Source organism: Neovison vison, chromosome 5 (assembly GCF_020171115.1).
Source record: "Neovison vison isolate M4711 chromosome 5, ASM_NN_V1, whole genome shotgun sequence".
NCBI classification, from domain to species: Eukaryota; Metazoa; Chordata; class Mammalia; order Carnivora; family Mustelidae; genus Neogale; species Neogale vison.
In genome coordinates, this window is record NC_058095.1 from 22562160 (window position 1) to 22581567 (window position 19408).

Consider the following 19408-nt stretch of genomic DNA (forward strand, 5'->3'; position numbering starts at 1 on the left):
TGAAGATAATAGGAATTTTACCCTTATAAACAACTTTACTCATTTCCTGAATTGGCAACACATCAGGAAATCTCAACAGTGCTAGGAACACTAATCTCCATGCCTACGCTACTCATGGTCACATAAGAAGTGGTGGGGGGTCGTTATATTTAAGAGACTATTCTAAACAGCCTCTTACCAACTTCCATTGACAAATTTCAATGACAAGTTGAGCTAAAAACCCACTTATCTCTCCTTTCAGGAGGAGTCAGAGCACATGAGGCTCAACTCTTTCAATGGCCTGGCACCATCATTTGTGTAACTATTTCTACTTAAAAAGAAAAAAAAAATCACCTTACAGTTTCCCCAACTTTTTTTCTTCTCTAGTTCCTAGCCTTGTGTTTTGAAGCACCTCCTCAAACCCTGAGAACTTTTTAAAAAAAAATATTTTGAGACTACAGAGATTCTGAGACAAAGAATTCCTAAGATAAAGTGGAGGAAAAAACCCTTTACATGCAATTAGATCTGCTCAGATGCTACAGGTTAAGAAGTAAATGCAATGGAGCAAAAGTGGTATAGTAACAGGAAATATTTAATTTTCCAATCTCCACTTTCCATTTTTATAAACTGAAAGAAAAAAATTTAATATATTACAAAATATCTGTACATAGACAAGGTACACCCGATGTGGGGCAAAAACAAGAGAGAGAAGGAATACAGTGTCAGGAACCTAAATCAGGGAGAATGAGGTGGCAACTGACACTTTTCTGGTGCAGCATTCTCTCTCAAAACCTGCTGGTAACCATTTTAGTACTGTAACTATAAATGCATATTACACACACATACACACACACAGTGGCTGGGTGACGTCTATGGCATAACCTAACAAAAAGTCCTACTTACAAATTTGTGCTACTGCCCTGCTTTGAAAAGTATATATCTGATGTCATTTTTATCATTCCTATGGACAGTTGAAGAAAAAACTAAGGAACTGGGTCAAACAAAATTGTTTTCAAAACCACAAAAATGATCATGGTCAAACCAGTTTTGCCTCTCATTCACCAACAGCATCAGATTTCTCATCTGTTCAAAATAATGTATTTAATGGACTTATCTCCCATGGTACAATAATTAAAACAAAACAAAAACCACTTTTTAATATATCTGGGTTTGTAATTTTCTAACAGTCAAGTTGAAATTCTGCCAAAACTTTCCTTCTACCACATTTATAGATAACATAGCTGAAAAATTAACAAATACCTTTTCTTCCTCCACACAGATTCCAGGATTTCTTTTTTCCTCTGCTTTTAGAAATAGTCAAAATTACTGAACTTTTTTCATTGTAAAGGCTACACTCCCCAAATGGGGGTAGGGGGTGAGATGGAATCACACACACACACACACACACCCCATACATACACTCACCCCCTTCCCTAGTAGTAGGGATGAGGGAATGGAGGCTTAAGTATATTATTTAGAATATTTGGCATAATTAAAAATAAAGGATGGGAAGGGGGAAGGAAAAACATTATTGATGACTGCTGATAACCAGAATGTAATTAAAATATAGAGAATTTTATTCATATTTGATGGGAGACCAATTATTTTCACTGAATAGATACCTTTGAAAGAATCCCAGGCTTAAGTTCTTCAATCAAAAATGGGAGTAGGGCCCAATGCCTCAAATTCAAATATTCTAAAATACAAAGGCCCATGTCTGAGGACTAAGAAGTCAACAGACAAAACATTTAGGTGAACTGTAATGGAATTTTTCAATAGCATGTCAGTGAGCCTAGCAAATCTAATTGGACATACTGGTATAAAAAGCCATCAATGCCAAAATGGCTAGAAGGTTCTTCCTCTAATCAATGTTTGCCCATGAGGGCAAGGCCAGACCAAAACCCAGAGAGTAATAAAGAAATACACACACCGGATATCTACCTATTTCAGTAAACAGGGGAAAATAGTCTTCATGTAAGTATCTGAAGAGGGTTCTTCTTTCTTTAAAGTTTTTTTTTTTTTTTATTCGTGCACCTTTCTCTTACAAGTAGTTTTTATTTTTTAATGTAAGAACTTGGCATTGAAACACAAAACTTCACTTGAGTTCTGAGAACTATACTCCAAGATGCTGAAGCATGTTTGCCTTTTCTTTGTAAAAGGGCCCTAATCTACGTTTCACAAAGGTCTAAGTCTGTGCAGATAATTTATATGAATGTGTATGTTTTTAAAACACATTATATGCTGGTATTCACATAGAAATGGAAGCCAGAATGAGAAGTCTCCCAAGTTATCCCACCCTGAAAGCCCTTCCCTTTTTCATTTCCTGTTTATAATAAGGCAAAATTCTTGCCATGAAGTCATAATTTAACCCCTTTTACCAAAAAACAAAACCAAAATCAAATCTCTCTAGAAGAAATTCCCCAAAAGAATTGGCAGGATATACATGCTGAGATGTGTATATGTCAATACTGTTTCTTTCTCATGGCCTATTCTTTTAAAATTTTTAAAAAAAGGTCTCAGATATTGATAGATATTCAGAAAAATATGCACCCTAAACTAAGTTACATTTTCATGTATTTTCAGGATGTATTTCTTTTCTCTTTGACAATAATGCTCTGTTTCAAAGGTTTTTTTGACATAAAAATATATGTGTAAACAGTATGCTAACTGCTCTTACTAGCCCTCTAGTTATGGAGGCATCATCTTAAACCCCAGCTCAACAGCAATGTCGTAGGCTGTCTGCATTTATAAATCAACTTCACCATCAGAACATGGTTTAAAAAAAAAACAAAAACATTTTAGAATTGAAAAGTTACAGAGAACAATATAGGAGTTTGAATTTCCTTTCCTTTATTTCAAAAAAAGTAAAGAATTATCCCAGGTTCTTGGGCATCTCAACGATTAATTTTTTCCAAACAAATGCCTCAAAAAGAGACAGAGAGAGAGAGAAAGAAAGAGAGAGAGAGAGAGAATGAGAAACTCTATAAATTATAGAGGGGGTAAAAAAAGGAAGAGATGGGGTAAATCTATCTATATGCCCAAGAGTGCCTCTTTCTACCACCTGCTTCATGTGCAGGGAGAGGGGCATGTCTTTTGCCAAAGCAGAGCAAACTTTAAGGATGAGTAATTTATTTGGAAAAAAGGTGTATGTTCAAGATGCTCAATGGGGAAAAAAAGAGTTCACTTGAAAGCAAAAATGTGAGATGGTGGAGAGGAAGGAAACATTTATTTAAATCAGCCAGTCACTCTCTTTCTCTTATAGCAAAAGCCTAAGAGTAGCTCAAATATTGTGAATACTATTATCTTTAAAGGAAAACAAAACAAAACAAAAACAAAATTCAAAAGAAAGAAATCATAAAAAAATCCCCAAATTTTAAAAACTTAAAGAGAGCCTCTCCTGAGCCATCTCAAAATTAAAACTGTTCTCCTTTTCTTCTGCTCAAGAAGTGCAGGCAAATGAACTAATACAACATTTACTTTTCAATTTAATGACCCTCTCCACATTCTCTACTTGTATCTACTAGGTAGAGTTGAAGTAATTGTTCTGGCTGTAGCCCATCCAGGGGGAACTGGTGCCAACATCATTATTTTATAAGTTGCCTGCTAGTAGCAAGTGAGCAAGGAATATAACAGACAGCTTTGCGGTAGCCAAATGCAGATGATTACCTCGCTCTGGCAAATGATTTCATTAATGTTTCAGAGGACTGGATGGAAGGATGAATAGGGAAGGAATCTTTCAGGACACTGAAGTCTCTGGGTTAGTAAGGAACTCCTCTCCCTCTTCCCCCTCTTGGCGGGACTCTTGTAGGCCCCCGATAGAGTTTTCCGTAAGCAGAAGACTGAGCTGGGCCCCCCCAGTTAAGGCCTGCTCCTGAACTGCTGGCTCCAGTGTTTCCTGGCCCCAGCTCCCCATAGTTCTGCAATTTGGTCTCTGCATGTACCACAGAGTTGCTGCTTCCCTCAGCCTTCAGGAATGGTTGCCCGACCACTGAGTGTAATGGTAAGGGGACCCTGGCAAAACGGAGGTCCTGGTCCCCTGGGAACTGCACTGACCCTGTGCCCTGGTAACTGCTGGACTCCCCAAGGTGGCTCACAGAGCCTGAGAAGGTCCTGTTCTTCACCAGGGTCTGGGTCAAGGATTCTGTCAAAGCTGGACCAGAGTTGCGTTCATCAGTGTCAGTGGCACTGAACCCTGTTTCAGGCCCATCAGTGTTTCCGTAAGTCCTGTTGGGATGGGGTCGGGTGGAGTATTCCATTGGTCTCAAGGCCTGGTGCTCATGTGGCAGGTGGCCAGGAGGCTCTGCTTCAGGCTGGGATAAAAGTTGCAGCAAGGCGGCTGTCACGGCTGGGTTCAACTCCTGGGGGGCGCTGGAAAGATCGCCTTCAACCAGAGGGGGTGGAGGTGGCGGCGGTGGAGGTCCGGGGGGCTCAGGGGGCCTCTTCTCTGGTGGAAGAATGTGAGGAGGACATGCTGTGGAAGGGTTACTTCTTTTAAACACCATCTTAAAAATCACATGTGATTATAAACACAAACACACACACACATACACACACATACACTGACCAACATAAACAAATATCAATACAAGTAACCATATATATATATATATAAAGAATAAAATCTTGGGATCAGGAAATTGCAATTTATAAATAAAATCAAGTGATTAAAATAAAACAGTTGCATTATGAATCTAACAGCTGGTATAAAAAAGCTCGTAAGTTTCAAATGATTGTCCTGATTTTTGTCTGAGATTTCCTCCATTTCCTTCCTTAAGGAACTGTTCTAATATGTAGGCTGTTAGCAGCCTCCCCACCCCTTTTTGCTGTTGGATCAAAACATTAATGAAAATAACGTAGAAAGAAGGAAGATGAGAGGAAATAATACACATGTTGAGGTCACATTTCTAGCACATAATCTCGTTGTACAATAGAAGACCTTGCATGGACTTAGCTAACACATTTTACAGAACATTTGATGATATAAGGTTAACACCTGAAATAGAACTTAAAGGAATATACAGGAGAGATGAAATAAAGTAAAAACCTTTCATCACCGTATAAATATACACTTGCTTCTCCAAACTTTAGTCCCCTTTCCCCAAAATCACATTCTGAAGGCAGGGATATTAACCACCATTCTGTCATTCAGCTTTCTATGTTACAGTAATGATAAAGACTAATCTATCATATTTTCTATTTTGTTTCCCAACCTCTTGCATTTTTTTTCCATGCTATGAAAAAAATCACTATAGTAATGTCATGCAGAATGAATGGGCTATTGATAAACATCTGTTTATCTTGGAGATGGTGACAAGAACTAAGTATTTAGAAATGTTGAACTTATATACTACACTCTGTCTTTCCAAAGATCTTTGTCTTTCTTGAACCACTCCCCACATTCCCACACCCGCACGCCCCAACCCCCCTGTTGGCTAAATTTACCTAAGCATGGCAATCATTGTCTGGTAACTCCTGCCAAGGCTGGAGAGTAGAGATGTAAAATGGTGTGAGTTTGAGGACATACAAAAGCAAGTACAATCAGAACAGTGTTTTTAAAGAGTTAGGAGTCAGCCTGCTGAAGAAAAGGTTTAATGTTTTGGGGTATTTTCCAAAGGATTGATTTTTCTGTTCCCTATGGAACTGTATTTTTAAATGCCCATATAGTCAATTCTTTATTATCTGAGCTACTGATATAAAAGTCATTACTCAGACAAGCCAAAAATAGTTTTTAGTTATAAAGTATTTTGGTAGCATATTTACCACAATTATATTTTGCAAAGACAATCAGTAAATTAAGTATGTATTCTTTCAGCATGCAGGTGAAAGTACTCTGAAAACACAATATTGTAACGTTGTACCCTGGAAGGATAAGTTCAGCTGCTATATGTAACATACAAGTAGGGGGGCCAACAGTCCCAAGTTGCCCGGGACTGAGCAGGTTTCTCAGGTTGCTGACTTTCAGTTTTAAAACCATGACAGTTACAGATGAGTTGGTCACCCTGTATACCGTACCCACCCAAGTTGCTTGTTGACAGATCGGTTGTTTGACCAGGTGGTAGGTAAAAATGAATTTAAGGACAAAAAATTAGCTATAGAAAACTCACAACTGAAAAGAAGATATACTGAAATAGGAGAGCTAACTGGACTATAAACATCTATAGATTTTGGAGCTTCTTGCTGCCATACTATATATCTCACTACATAAGAACATCTCCGTACCACTTATATTTAGAAGTATTTTTGGACTATACATAAAACACCAGCTTTTTTAATACCAATGGTAAACAACTTTAAAAATGCCTTACTGCAAAAGTAAGCAAAGCTAAACTTATTCTTCCAACTATACTACTTTTCATACTTGAACTCTGCCTTTTATGTAAATACTCTAGCTGTGTTTCAAGAGAACTAATTCTTGAGTTCAAATTCACATGTATGAGTATAGAAACTACCTCAACGTAGAAAAGCAGATTGTAAAGAACTATTAAATAAAACTTCCTAAAAAAATAAAGAGCACATTTAAAAAATCATACTATTATAACATTTAGTGTTAATAATATTTCCAATTCTTAACAGTCTGTACTAATGGAGGGAGTTATTAATGAAATGTATAAATAACTTAAATATTTTGATTGATTTATTAAATTCCAATCTTAACCCTTTCCCCACACAAGTAAAGAGTAGCTAAACATAGCCAAAGTGAGATTTCCACCTTCTCTGGCTTATTCAGTCTGCCCTCTGGTGGAAATGGTAATGAACAGTAAAACGGCCAAAACAGAGGCAGCAGCAGGGGAGAAACAGAAACAGGAGAGATAGGGAAAACTGGATAATCTCCGGGTAATAATAAGGATTGGTATTTTTACTCTCCTTTGAAAAGTAAACCCAACAATTTCTGGCCATAGGCCAGGCCTTAATTTTAGCTCAATCTCACCATTTGGCTGACAGCTTGTTAGCTCAATTATTGGGTAAATTTCTTTCAATTCCTGTATTATTTAATTTGAATGAATTCTTCCAGGTATTTTGATTATAGCTGAATTTTTCTGCTGGGGTGGGGAGGAGAAGGAAGGTGTGGGAGAGGAGGCAAAAAGGCCTGCTTTGATTCTAGATTAGCTTTCTCTGTTATTCCATGTTCTAGTCTCTTAAAAGCAACTGGAATCAGTATGACAGGAAAACAAACTGAATTAGAAAACACATTAAAAAATATATATATATTAAGAAAAGTATGCCAGTCCTAATTCTGCCTCTGCCAATAATATGGTTCCAGCAGTGAGACCATAGGCAGGCTTCTTGGATTTCAGTTTCCCTATCTGTAAAGGGGTTAATTTTATTTATGTTATCTTCCAGTTTTAAAAAGCTTTGCATGTGTGAAAAATAACATATATTTGTATACCAGTTGAAAAAAGGCATATACTTTCTGCACCATCCCATATGAAATGCGAATGTAGGACAACCTAAAGTTGAAGGTTAGTGTACCTCCTCAGCCCTTGTGCCTCTTCTCATTCCCCAATTCATGGGGTCTTCATGGACAGCGAAAATTCCCAAGTTGAAAACACTTTCACATAAGTAAGCATTTTGCAAAAAGACTGTGAATGAGAATTAGAAAATTTAAACTTTTTTTTCCTCTAATAAAATTGGGTGGTGTGGTCATGCCAGACCAAGGTATAATATATTTCCTTTTCTTAGATTTTTCTTTACGTAATGCTCACTTCCTAATTTGGGGTCCATTCAATTGTCTCTTTTAGGAACACAGGTTTTTAAAAAGCATTTTTATACACTCTAATTTTGGGGGAAAGGAAATGTATGGTGTTAGTTATCTACTTAGAAATATTTCTAGATTACTCCTCAGGAGATTAACAATGGCATTTTTATTAGAGGTTTTTTGTTTTGTTTTGTTTTGTTTTTACTGTATCTTTCAGGTAAGACCAGTAGTATTCACTACACTAGAGTAAAATTTACTATTTGTACAATCTGATGATGGTTTATTTGGAAGGCAGATTTTCAAGTGCTAGTACTAGTTGGCCACCATTCTCACAGTGATTCAAGATGTTATCACTAGGTATGGTTGTGGTTTCCTAGGGTTAGATACAGAGGCTTTACTTACCTACCTCCCAGGAAATGGAAAAACAATCAGTATATGAGAAGTGCTTTGAGGAGCTCTGAGACTTAAATAGAAGCCAGGCAAGAAATACATCATTGGGTGCTATGTTCTCCTGTAGGCTAGGTTACAGAAAACTGAAACTGAGGCCACTGATGTGAAAAAGAAAATGTTAAAGAGATTTTTAAGAGGATCAACAGCACCTGAGCTCAATGAGATTCATGACCGGTCTGTTTACCTGCTGCCTCCTCCTGTGGCATTGTGGGAGTTCTTCGGGGCCCCTGTGGCCCACTGTTCTTGTCACTGCTGTTTTCCTCCAGGCTGCCTGCTGGCTCCTGGGTTTTCATCAGCTGACTCAAAAGAACTGCCAACATATTCTGCATGTCAGCTGGTGTGCTTGAAGCTTCAGAGCTTGTCTGTTCTGCTGAAGGCTGGACCACTAGGGCAGGAGGTGCCTCCTTCAAAGACTCTTCTGGGGCCAAGGGCTCTGAGTCCTGCTGCTGGGAAGTGGCTTCAGTTAGGGCACTGATGGATTGGTTCAGGGCCTCCAGCTGCTGCTGCATCTCTGGGTTGGAGTGGATGTTAAGCAGCTGAGCCATTTGAGGGATGCTCAGGTCGGTTTGGCTCTGCAGCAGATTCAGTAACACTGCCAATTCACTTTGATTCAACTGCTGGGTGATGTCACCGAGGCCTGCGGACAGACAGTGGAGCCAATATAAGAGGATGAGGCAGGTTAAGGACCTCCGGCTTCTTCAACTGGCAACAGCAACTTACAATATTCAGTATTAAGTTTCATTTTGAATATCTCATTTTTCATGCCTCAAAGTGTCATGACAATTTGTTATTCTTTATATTTTCACTTCAAAATATAGGAACAAGCTAAAACATCTCTGTACTGTAAAAGTGATCTCATTTTATCTATATTCTTCAAGATTAGTGACTTACAACCCTTATTGCACATCACAATTACTAGGAGAGATTGTAAAATTCAGATGCTTCAGTTTCTACCCCCAGAGATCTGGCAATTATTCAGGAGTATTTACTTTTCAGGCTTCCCAGATGATCTGAATGTGCAGCCAGTGTTAAAAACCAATCTTATAGGTGGACAGGGAAAGGAAAGTGAGCCATGGAAAGAATACCTATAGTTCAGAAAAACTGATGGTACCACAGGACAACCACTTTACTATAACTGTTCACTATTACACAGTTTTTGATATACTTAGATCAAATAACCTTCCACAGAACTACCTACCTTTAATAGCAATTGTGATTTAAATGATTAGACTCTAAGAAGGTCTTAGCAAATCTAACATAAACAGGGCTCCAAATTACATATTAGAAAACCATGGGTAAGGAATGCCTGGGTGGCTCAGTGGGTTAAAGCCTCTGCCTTCGGCTCAGGTCATGATCCTAGGGTCCTGGGATCGAGCCCCACATCGGGCTCTCTGCTCAGTAGGGAGCCTGTGTCCCTTCCTCTCTCTTTGCCTGCCTCTCTGCCTACTTGTGATCTCTGTCTGTCAAATAAATAAAAAATCTTAAAAAAAAAGAAAAGAAAAGAAAACCATGGGTAAATGAGCCTTAAATTTGGCCTATTTAATGATTTATGCTATACATCTAGTTAAGATATAGCATTCCCACTTTCTTGAAAGGAAAATAATCTACTGTAGACTTTCTAGACCACATGTACAAAACCTGGTTTAGCTCCTTCTCCTCATAATGAGGTCACTTCTTTATTAATGCTTCAGTAGCTAGAAAACTAAAACACACACGCATGCATGCATTCTTGCACTTGACCATCAAAACCTGCCCTAATGTCCTTAAAGCACAAAAACTCCATCCTAGAACTGACCTATTGCATCCCCAGTCCCAGGCTCCACCTTGCCAGGAGCAGGCTGAGGTGGTGCTGGGCTGCTATTCTTCACAGGCTCAGCACTTGTCCCTGAGGTAGTTTCTTTCCGAGAGGCTTTGGAAGGAGGTGGCTCTTCTATCACAACACCACTCTGTCGCTGTCGTCGCCGTTTCTTACTCCATAATTCATGGCAATCCTGCCAGTGGGGGAGGCTGCAAAAAGAGAAAGCAAAAGGGGAAATGTGTGTGGGACTGCAACAGTGAGTGAACGGAAGAACCAGAGATAAAAATGTGAAGGCAAAGAGCAGAGGGAAATGGAAAGAATAATATAAATAAAAATAACTAGAAATATTAGTAAATAGATAGTAGCACTGTAAAAGGGATCATGGCATATGGTAGGTAGTCCAAGGAAATAAAAGTCCAAAAGCCCAAGAGATTTCTACAGTGAGAAATGAAGAGGCGCCTAGGTGGCTCAGTGGGTTAAGCCTCTGCCTTTGGCTCAGGTCATGATCTCAGGGTCCTGGGATCGAGCCCCTCAGCGGGGAGCAGGGAGACTCCTTCTCCCCCACCTCTCTGTCTACCTCTCTGCCTACTTGTGATCTCTGTCTGTCAAATAAAAAAAACAAAAACCCCAAAACCCAAAAACACCACATCTACAGTGAGAAATGAGGGTCTTGCTAGTATCAGAGACATACCTACTATATAAATGCCCACATTCCAAATAGTTAAGTCTTATAACTATTCTTGCTTTACATAACAAGAATAAAGTAGAACTTTATTCGTCAAGTTTCAATCGGGAATAAACAAGGCAGAGATGACCAGCTTGTTAGTATCTACAAAAAAGTCCAGGCAAGGGGGTGGACCACTAAAGTATAATATTATTAAATCATCTTTGTGAAAAATCAATTTATGTTTTATTTGATCTTTGAGGACCAAAAAACGGGTTCTTTTCTTCTTTCTACCCAATGAATTTCCATGGCTCGATATTTTGTAGGGTTTATTAGTAAAGTTTAATATACATTTCCAGATGTCCTCATATTTGATTATGCAAATCTTATTACAATAAAGATTACCAGAGTCAAAATCTCCCTATAATAAGAGCTCCCAAATTTCAGTAAAAAGTTTATGTATTTCAATCCACATTCAATGTATCAAAATTCTAGTGCAGTAAATAAATATGAATAAATATGGACATTTCTTTGAAACAATTAGATTTATGGTTACTACCCACTCAGTCTTTAAATACTGTGTATTTCGGGGCACCTGGGTGGTTCAGTCATTAAGCATCTGCCTTTGGCTCAGGTCATGATCTCAGGGTTCTGGGATACAACCCTGCGTCAGGCTCCCCATTCTGTGGGAAGCCAGCTTCTCCCTCTCCCACTCCCCCTGCTTGTGTTCCCTCTCTCATTGTGTGTCTCTCTGTCAAATAAACAAAATCTTTTGTAAATAAATAAATAATTTATCTCTTTAAGACCGTTTCTTTATGTAAGAAAAAAATATCCAAGGACTCTGACATGAAAGCTGTAACACTGTCAATGATAAATTCAATTAGCAATAATTGCGCCTCGGATAAACCTCATTGGCTACGATACTGCCACTGCGCAAAGTTGTCAATGATAAATTCAAAGATATAAGACTTTTTATCTGCCAAACGTGAAACATGAGTATAGAACCTTAGAAGATCCGACAGAATACAGAAAATACAGAAGATTCTGCTGAAAGAGACACACATTCAAACACTCTATTTTCAACATCAAAATTCGGGTTATATGACCTGACAGTGATGCAAACTATTTAAAATTAGGACTGTCTTTCCAAATATGGGATATACATGGTCACCAGACATAGAAGATTCATGCAAATGAAAAAGGTAAGAGCAAAAACTAGAAGAATATTTTCAAAGAAGTTGTACAAGGCAAAATGCTGGGGATTCAGGGACAAAAGACACCTCGAGTCAATTTAGAACAAATATCATAACTAAATCTATTCCCTATTTAAAAAGAAAACATAGAGCAATAAAACAAACCTCTTATCAATCATAATATTCAAGGGTACCTCTCCATTCTGGACTTAGTCATTTGGAGTTCCTTCTAAAAACCTATTATTTTGAGTTTCTCATCTCCTGAGGCTTAGTGAGAGGTTTAGGGTGACTACTTGGCCAGCAGCACTTACTCTGGAGGATCCATTTTGCTGAGCTCAACATCTTTAAGGAAGTCACTCTGTAAAGTCTGTTCAGCTGTGCAACGTTTGCTAGGATCTAGCGTTAGCATGTGGTCCAGTAAATCAAGTGCTGCTGAAGGAATGCTGTGGAAAGAACAAATTCAAAATGATCCCAGAGTTCTTAAACCTGTAACCTTCTGCCAAAGGTCTCTGAATCTCCAGCTCCATGTGTAACCATGAAAAGGAGCTAGAAGCTGGCTAAACAAGCAAGCAGATTTGCTCCCACACAGGATTCATGCAATGCTGTAATACAGGTAGAAAACATGAAGCCAGCAGTTCCATTCTCTTTTTTATTGTGGGAAGATCAAAAGGACCATGAGAAAACTTACATATTGTTCACAATAAAATGATTTCCTATCACCTAAAGCCTTCAGGGGCACCTGGCTGACTTAGTTGGAAGAGCATGCAACTCTTGATCTTGGGGTCATGAGTACCAGCCCCATGTTGGGTGTAGGGAATACTTAAATAAAATCAAAACTTAAAAAAAAAAAAAAAAAAATAGGGGCACTGGTTGGCTCAGTTGGTTAGGCAACTGCGTTTGGCTTAAGTCATGATCTCAAGGTCCTGGGATAGAGTCCTACATCAGGCTCCTTGCTCAGCGGGGAATGTGCTTCTCCTTATCCCTCTGCCCAGCCCAGCTCCCTCTCTGCCCTACTTGTGCTCTCTCACTCCCTCTCTCTCAAATAAATAAATAAAATCTAAATAAATGAATGAATAAATAGATAAAGCAGGGGTGCCTGCATGGCTCAGATAGTTAAGTGTCTGCCTTTGGCTCAGGTAGTTATCTCCAGGTCTTGGGACTGAGCCCCATGTCAGGCTGCTCTCCCCCTCTGTCTGTCTGTCTGTCTCTCTCTCTCTGAATCTCTCTCAAATCAATAAATAAAAAAATAAAAAATAAAATAAAACCTCCATAAGAGAAAATTACAACAGCACTATGGTAAAATTCATACACTGTTCAAAGATAAAATGTTTTCCTGTGGTGTGCTGCCATAAAAAGTTGGGACAACACTAACTCCCTATGCCAGGAGAAAGTCAAGTCTAAACACCAGCTAAACATAGAAACCAGATGTACATTTTTGCCAAACTTACAAAGAGAATTCTTCTCGTAGACGCCTTCTATATTGTTTCTTCGGTTTCATGGTATTGAAGTATGGCAGCTTGATAACATCAGGCCACACAGCTGGACAAGGGCTACCACAGAGTCGACTGAAAACAAAGCAAAAAGCCAGAACAAGAAGTGAGTAAGTCAGCATTCTGAATTCTGGAGATTACAGAAGCAGAAATTATTACCTCCTGAAGTCTGGGGGAATCTTGGCTTATTAAATTAGAGGGCATGCAGAAAGATAAAACCTGACCTCACTGCTTTAAGAACAGAAGGAACAGGAAACAACTGGTTATAAGATAGTGAAGAGAAAATCCGGCAAAAGAATCCAAAATTAACCATACACTTGGTTTTGTAAAACATTTTTTTAAACCTCCATAAAGATTTTGATTATCAATTTTGTTCTGTTCAGATAGTATTAATTTCAAAGTGATAAGCTGATCCTATAATGTCCCTATAGGGAAAACTGGCAGAAGAGAGCCTAAGAAATTTTGATAGAAAACTGAATTTAATGCTTAACAAATAATGAGTTATATGCTACCTTTAATTATCTGTTTACATGCTTTACCACTTACTAAATTCTGAGCTTTTTGAAGGCCAGGACCTATCTTATATATTTCTAAATCCTAAAGTTTAACAGAGAAAGGAATTTGTAATAGAACAGGCACAATAATTGTTTGCTAAATAAATCTGATCTTAATCTAACCTAGGAATGAAACAGCCACACTGAAAATGGCATGCTTTAATATGAAGAATTTAAAAAAAAAAATGCAAAAATCTAAAAAGTCTAAAAAGGGGGAACCTAAGAGGTAACACCTTTAGTAAGACCTAAAAAAGGGGATTACAATTTCTTTACATCTACATCCCATGACAAAATACGTGGTGAATCTGACTAAGAAACTTACTTGGACATAAGAAGCATAAACTTACTTATTAGTAGAATGAACAAAAAATATTGGAAATTAGAAAATAAGATCACCTATCACACCTCCGCACCCAGAGCACATGCATAGCTGTACCTGATCAGCTCCAGCTGAGCCAGTTCCAGATTGGCTTGAAAAATAGGCTTCTTTGTGAACAATTCCCCAAGGATGCATCTAGAAAGAGTAAAACTGAAAGGTCAAGAGAGATCTCCCTGGAGCCTAACCTGTGTCTCAATAGACTTTTGTAGTCTATCTGGATGCATCTGATATACTATGTTGTAAATAAGCTCCAAACTGCAGTGTCTTGAGTTTTGTAAAAGAAAATATTTCTTTTTTTTTTTCCAATTTATTTATTTTCAGAAAAACAGTATTCATTATTTTTTCACCACACCCAGTGCTCCATGCAAGCCGTGCCCTCTATAATACCCACCACCTGGTACCCCAACCTCCCACCCCCCCCGCCACTTCAAACCCCTCAGATTGTTTTTCAGAGTCCATAGTCTCTCATGGTTCATCTCCCCTTCCAATTTACCCAAAAGCACATACCCTCCCCAATGTCCATAACCCTACCCCCCTTCTCCCAACCCCCTCCCCCCCAGCAACCCACAGTTTGTTTCGTGAGATTAAGAGTCACTTATGGTTTGTCTGTAAAAGAAAATATTTCTTGAAGTGAGAATAGATAGTATAAAGAATTTATATTTGCCAGGAGATCAAATTTTTGCCACCCATAAAGTTTATAAGCAGAGAAAATGAACAGAATCCTTTTCTATCAATTCCATTGTAAATTAAGGAAGTAAAGACTAAAAAAACTCATACTTCAATTTTACAAGGATGCTCAGCAGTTCCTATAAAGAAATTAGTTTTTCCATTCATTTGCTCTATAGAATATGCAATATACTACTGCCCTCCTATTGTCATCAGATACCAGTTTCAACAGGACTTTCAAACACATGATGCTTAAATGTCTTTCCCATTTTGAAAATGTCTTCCAAAATAATACTGAAATACTTACAAAGTCCCCAGATATGTCTCCACAAATTATTTAATTACACAAAAGGAAAACTAGTAACTATTTAATGGGGAAAAAGACAACACCTTAAGTTCCAAAATTAGGATCACCAATAAGAGGGGAAAAGGGTTTACATAAATACCAACATGGTAACTTAACACTTACAGAATATTCCAGCCAAAACTTTATAATCTGAATCCATATAGCAGCTAGAGCTAGTGTGACCTTCAAAAATGTAAATGTCATGAAAGACAAAGGCTACCGACTGTTTCAGAGTAAAGACTGAGATCTAGAGGTGCCTGGGTGCCTCAGCCAGTTGGGTGTCTGCTTTCAGCTCAGGTCCTGATGGTCCCGGGATGGGGCCCCACATCAGGATCTCTGCTCAGCAGGGAACCTGCTTCTCTCTCCCCCTGCTGCTCTGCCTACCTGTGATTTCTCTTTCTCTGTATCAAATAAATAAAATCTTAAAAACAAAACAAAACAAAACCCCAAAAATGTGAATGTCACAAAAGACAAGGCTAAGGACTGTTCCAGAGTAAAGAATGAGAACTAGGGGTGCCTTCGTGGCACAGTTAGCATCTGACTCTTGGTTTCAGCTCAGGATCCTAGGATCCAGCCCTGCATTGGGCTCCGTACGCTTACCATGGGGTCTGCTTGAGATTCTATTTCCCACTCATGCACTTTCTCGCTAAAATAAATAAATCTTTAAAAAGTTAAAAAGAAAAAAAAAAGGAGAGAACTAAATGTAATACATGATACTGGATTAAATCCTCTAGGAGGTAAGGTATTGTTTCTAGCATATTATTAGTATACTAAAAAAATAAGAACATGGAATGTAAGCTATATGACTTAAAAGATCGTGTATCAAGGCTAAATTTTCTGAATTTGATAATGGTACTGTGATTATACATGAGAATATCTTTGTTCTTAAGAAATGTACATTAAGGGCGACTAGGTGGTTAAACATCTGCCTTCGACTCAGGTCATGATCCCAGGGTCCTGGGATTAAGCCCCATACTGAGCTCTCTGCTCAGCGGGGAGTCTAATTCTCCCTCTCCCTCTGCCTCCAGCTCCCCTGCTTATGCTCTCTCTCTGTCAAATAAATGAATAAAATCTTTAAAAGAATGTACATTAGGGGCACCTGGGTGGCTCAGTGGGTTAAAGCCTCTGCCTTTGGCTCAGGTCATGATCCCAGGGTCCTGGGATGGAGCCCCGAGTCAGGCTCTCTGCTCAGTGGGAAGCCTGCTTCCCCCGACCTCTCTCTCTGCCTACTTGTGATCTCTGTCAAATACATAAAGAAAATCTTAAAAAAAAAAAAAAAAGAATGTACATCAAACAGTAAGAAGGGAAAGATTATGATATATACAACTACTTTTGGACAGTTCTGGAAAAAAGATCGGGTGTGCAAACACGAATATAAAAGCAAATGTGGCAAGATGTTAACAATTAGTGAATCTAACATGAATAAATCTCAAAATAATTGTGCTGAGTAAAAGATACAGAGGGAAAAAGAACATGTACTGCATGATTCCATTTACATAAAATTCTAGAAATAGAAATCAATCTACAGTGATAGAAAGCAGAAATAGGGGTTGCCTAGGAATGGGATAGTCCCGACAGGAAAGAGAGATTACAAAGGAACAGAGAGAAACTTTTAGAAGTCATCATTATCTTGGTTGTGGTGATGGTTTCACTGGTGTATATGTCAAAACTTAAACTGTACATTTTAAACACATGCAGTTTATTATATACTTCAAAAGGTTAAAAAATTTTAGTGAATATGGATGAAGCCTATACTAAAGTTCTTTGTACTTTTCTAGGAACTTTCTGTACATATGAAATTATATAAAAATTAATCTAGTTTTCATTCAGTGTTATATTAGTTTCAGGTGTACAATATAGTAATTCAACATGTTCATACATCACCCAGTGCTCATCACAAGTGAACGCCTTAATTTCCATCACCTATTTAACCTTTCATCACTATCAATATAAATTCAAAACAAATGAAAAAAAAAAAAAAAAAACCATGAATACTCTACATTTTTGTATTCCTAAAGTCTTTTTTTTGAAAAGTGGGAAAACAAAGAAAATGGATAAAAAAAATCTCTTCTCTGGCCTGTGTTTTGAAATCACATTTACAAATACAAAAGCAGTATTTATCATTTCACTCTGAATTCTTTAGCTTAACTAAATTTGAGAAGCAAAACAAATCGAGTTTTCAAAGTTATTAGCACCTTTCTATTAGCATTTGTTAACCTCAAATGACAAATTCTTTTTTTTAAGATTTTATTTATTTGCCAGAGAGAGGAAGTGAGACAGTGTAATGGCAGAAGCAGAGGGAGTGGCAGGCAGAGGCTCCCCAATGAGCAGGGAGCCCGATGTAGGACTCGATCCCAGGACCCCGGGATCATGACCTCAGCCAAAGGCAGATGCTTAACTGACTGAGCCACACAGGTGTCCCTCAAATGACAAACTCTTACTTTATATTCACTCAAACCTTATCCAGAAATTAGAAAAGTAAATGCAGGGGTGCCTGGATGACTCAGTCAGTTAAGCATCCAACTCTGGATTTCAGCTTGGGTCATGATCTCAGGGTCCTGGGATTGATCCTCAAGTCAGAGTCTGCTTGAGTTTCTCTCCTTACGCCCCTCCCTCTACTTTCTCTTTCTAAAATAATAAATCTTTAAAAATATAAAAAAGTAAAATTTAACTCTATCTCCGACATTAACCACTAAATCAAATTTCAAATAGTGTTGTCACAACTGGTAACATAAGGAAGAAAAAAAACAAACCCAGGTGGTTTTCAGAATCTAGGCGTACTTTGTTGTACTAGTTTTTCTAGTTTCTCCTTCACAGAGACATCCACGGATTACCGAAGTAGTAAGCTCACATCTAGCAAATTCTTAATTTAGTGAAGTTACTGGGCTTTAAAGTCTAATCTATAATTTTAATTTCCTTGTGTTTTGTTTTCTTTTATTTCAGTTTCTAGGTCTTTGGTGGGGAAGACATTATTATGTAATCAACACTCTGCTACTACACTGAGGTGGCAGGCTGCTCACTGAAGTAATAATACCAACAGAGCTATGAACTTTCCCTGTGTATCTTAATGGGGTGTTAACTTTAGAGCCTAGTTGTGACAATTTAAATGCTAATACTGTTAAAGCAAATAGTCCAGAACACAAACACACTCAGCTTGAGTTATTAACTAAAGCTTCATTGGAGTTGGGAAGGCTACCATAGAGATTATGCTCTCTTTATCTATAACCCTTTTGAATTTTGAAATAAAATCCCTGCAGTGCTCCTTTTAAAGACTGACATCAATAAAGGAGGGAATGAATGGGAAAAAAAAGATATGCTCCACTTGCAAGTATCTATGTCAGAACCCCAAGATATAGAGGTCAAGGACAGAATGTATATGCATAAATCATACAGTATCAAAAACAATTAACTAACTTCCAGGACACCCAGGTGGCTCAGTTGGTGAAGTGTCTGCTTTTGGCTCAGGTCATGATCTCAGGTTCCTGGGATGAAGCCCCGCATTGGGGTCCCTGCTCAGTGGTGACTCTGCTTCTCTCTCTCCTTCTGTCTCTCCCCTTGCTCGTGTGTGCTCGCTCTCTCTCTCTCTCTTTCTCTATCCCTCACTCAAATAAAATCTTAAAAAAATAAAATAATCTCACAACCCTGAGATCATGATCTGAGCAGAAACCAAGAGTCGGCTGTTGGGGTGCCTGGGTGGCTCAGGTAGTTAGGCCTCTGTGTATCTTCCTACAGTTAAAAAAACAAAACAAAACCAACAACTATGATTGCTACCTCCTAGGGCTGGATTGACATAAGTGTCAGGAAGAAGTATGTAGGTGCTTGGTCAGTGGTGACTGGGGTGGAACATCTGGTGAGGCCATTTAGTAAGGGGGAAACTGTGCATGTGTTGGGAGGCTTAAACACTACAAGTGACATATAATGAAATCACCCAAAAGGTCTGGGTTCAAATGTGAGCTACCAGGAGACCCAGGACAAGCTCTCTTAAGCCTAAAGTCCAGGTTCCCTATCTGTGTATAGAATGGGTCATGTCTGGGTGCCTGGGTGGCTTAGTTAAGTGTCTGCCTTCGGCTCAGGTCATGTTCCCAGGGTCCTGGGATTGAGCCCGGTGTCCTGCTCCCTGCTTGGCACGGAGCCTGCTTCTCCCTCTCCTTCTGCCATTCCCCCTACTTGTGCATGTTCTCACTCTCTCCATC

General features: G+C 38.5%; 1 protein-coding gene and 1 pseudogene across 8 annotated transcripts in view; both read right to left on the reverse strand.

Moving 5' to 3' along the window:
- Nucleotides 1-19408, reverse strand: part of CDK12 (cyclin dependent kinase 12) — an 86850-nt gene that overhangs the window by 31445 nt on the left and 35997 nt on the right. For 5 of the 8 annotated variants that reach the window (XM_044248084.1, XM_044248086.1, XM_044248083.1 and 2 more), the window contains exons 9-14: nucleotides 14261-14338; nucleotides 13229-13345; nucleotides 12092-12223; nucleotides 9921-10132; nucleotides 8310-8762; nucleotides 4033-4450 (exon numbers count right to left, since the gene is read on the reverse strand). In XM_044248084.1, the coding sequence (XP_044104019.1) occupies nucleotides 4033-4450; nucleotides 8310-8762; nucleotides 9921-10132; nucleotides 12092-12223; nucleotides 13229-13345; nucleotides 14261-14338 (1410 nt within the window). Of the gene's footprint in view, nucleotides 1-2812; nucleotides 4451-8309; nucleotides 8763-9920; nucleotides 10133-12091; nucleotides 12224-13228; nucleotides 13346-14260; nucleotides 14339-19408 lie in introns of those variants that run through there. The other 3 variants (XM_044248082.1, XM_044248081.1, XM_044248089.1) reach the window with 3 other exon arrangements.
- LOC122907996 lies at nucleotides 11399-11528 on the reverse strand (annotated as a pseudogene).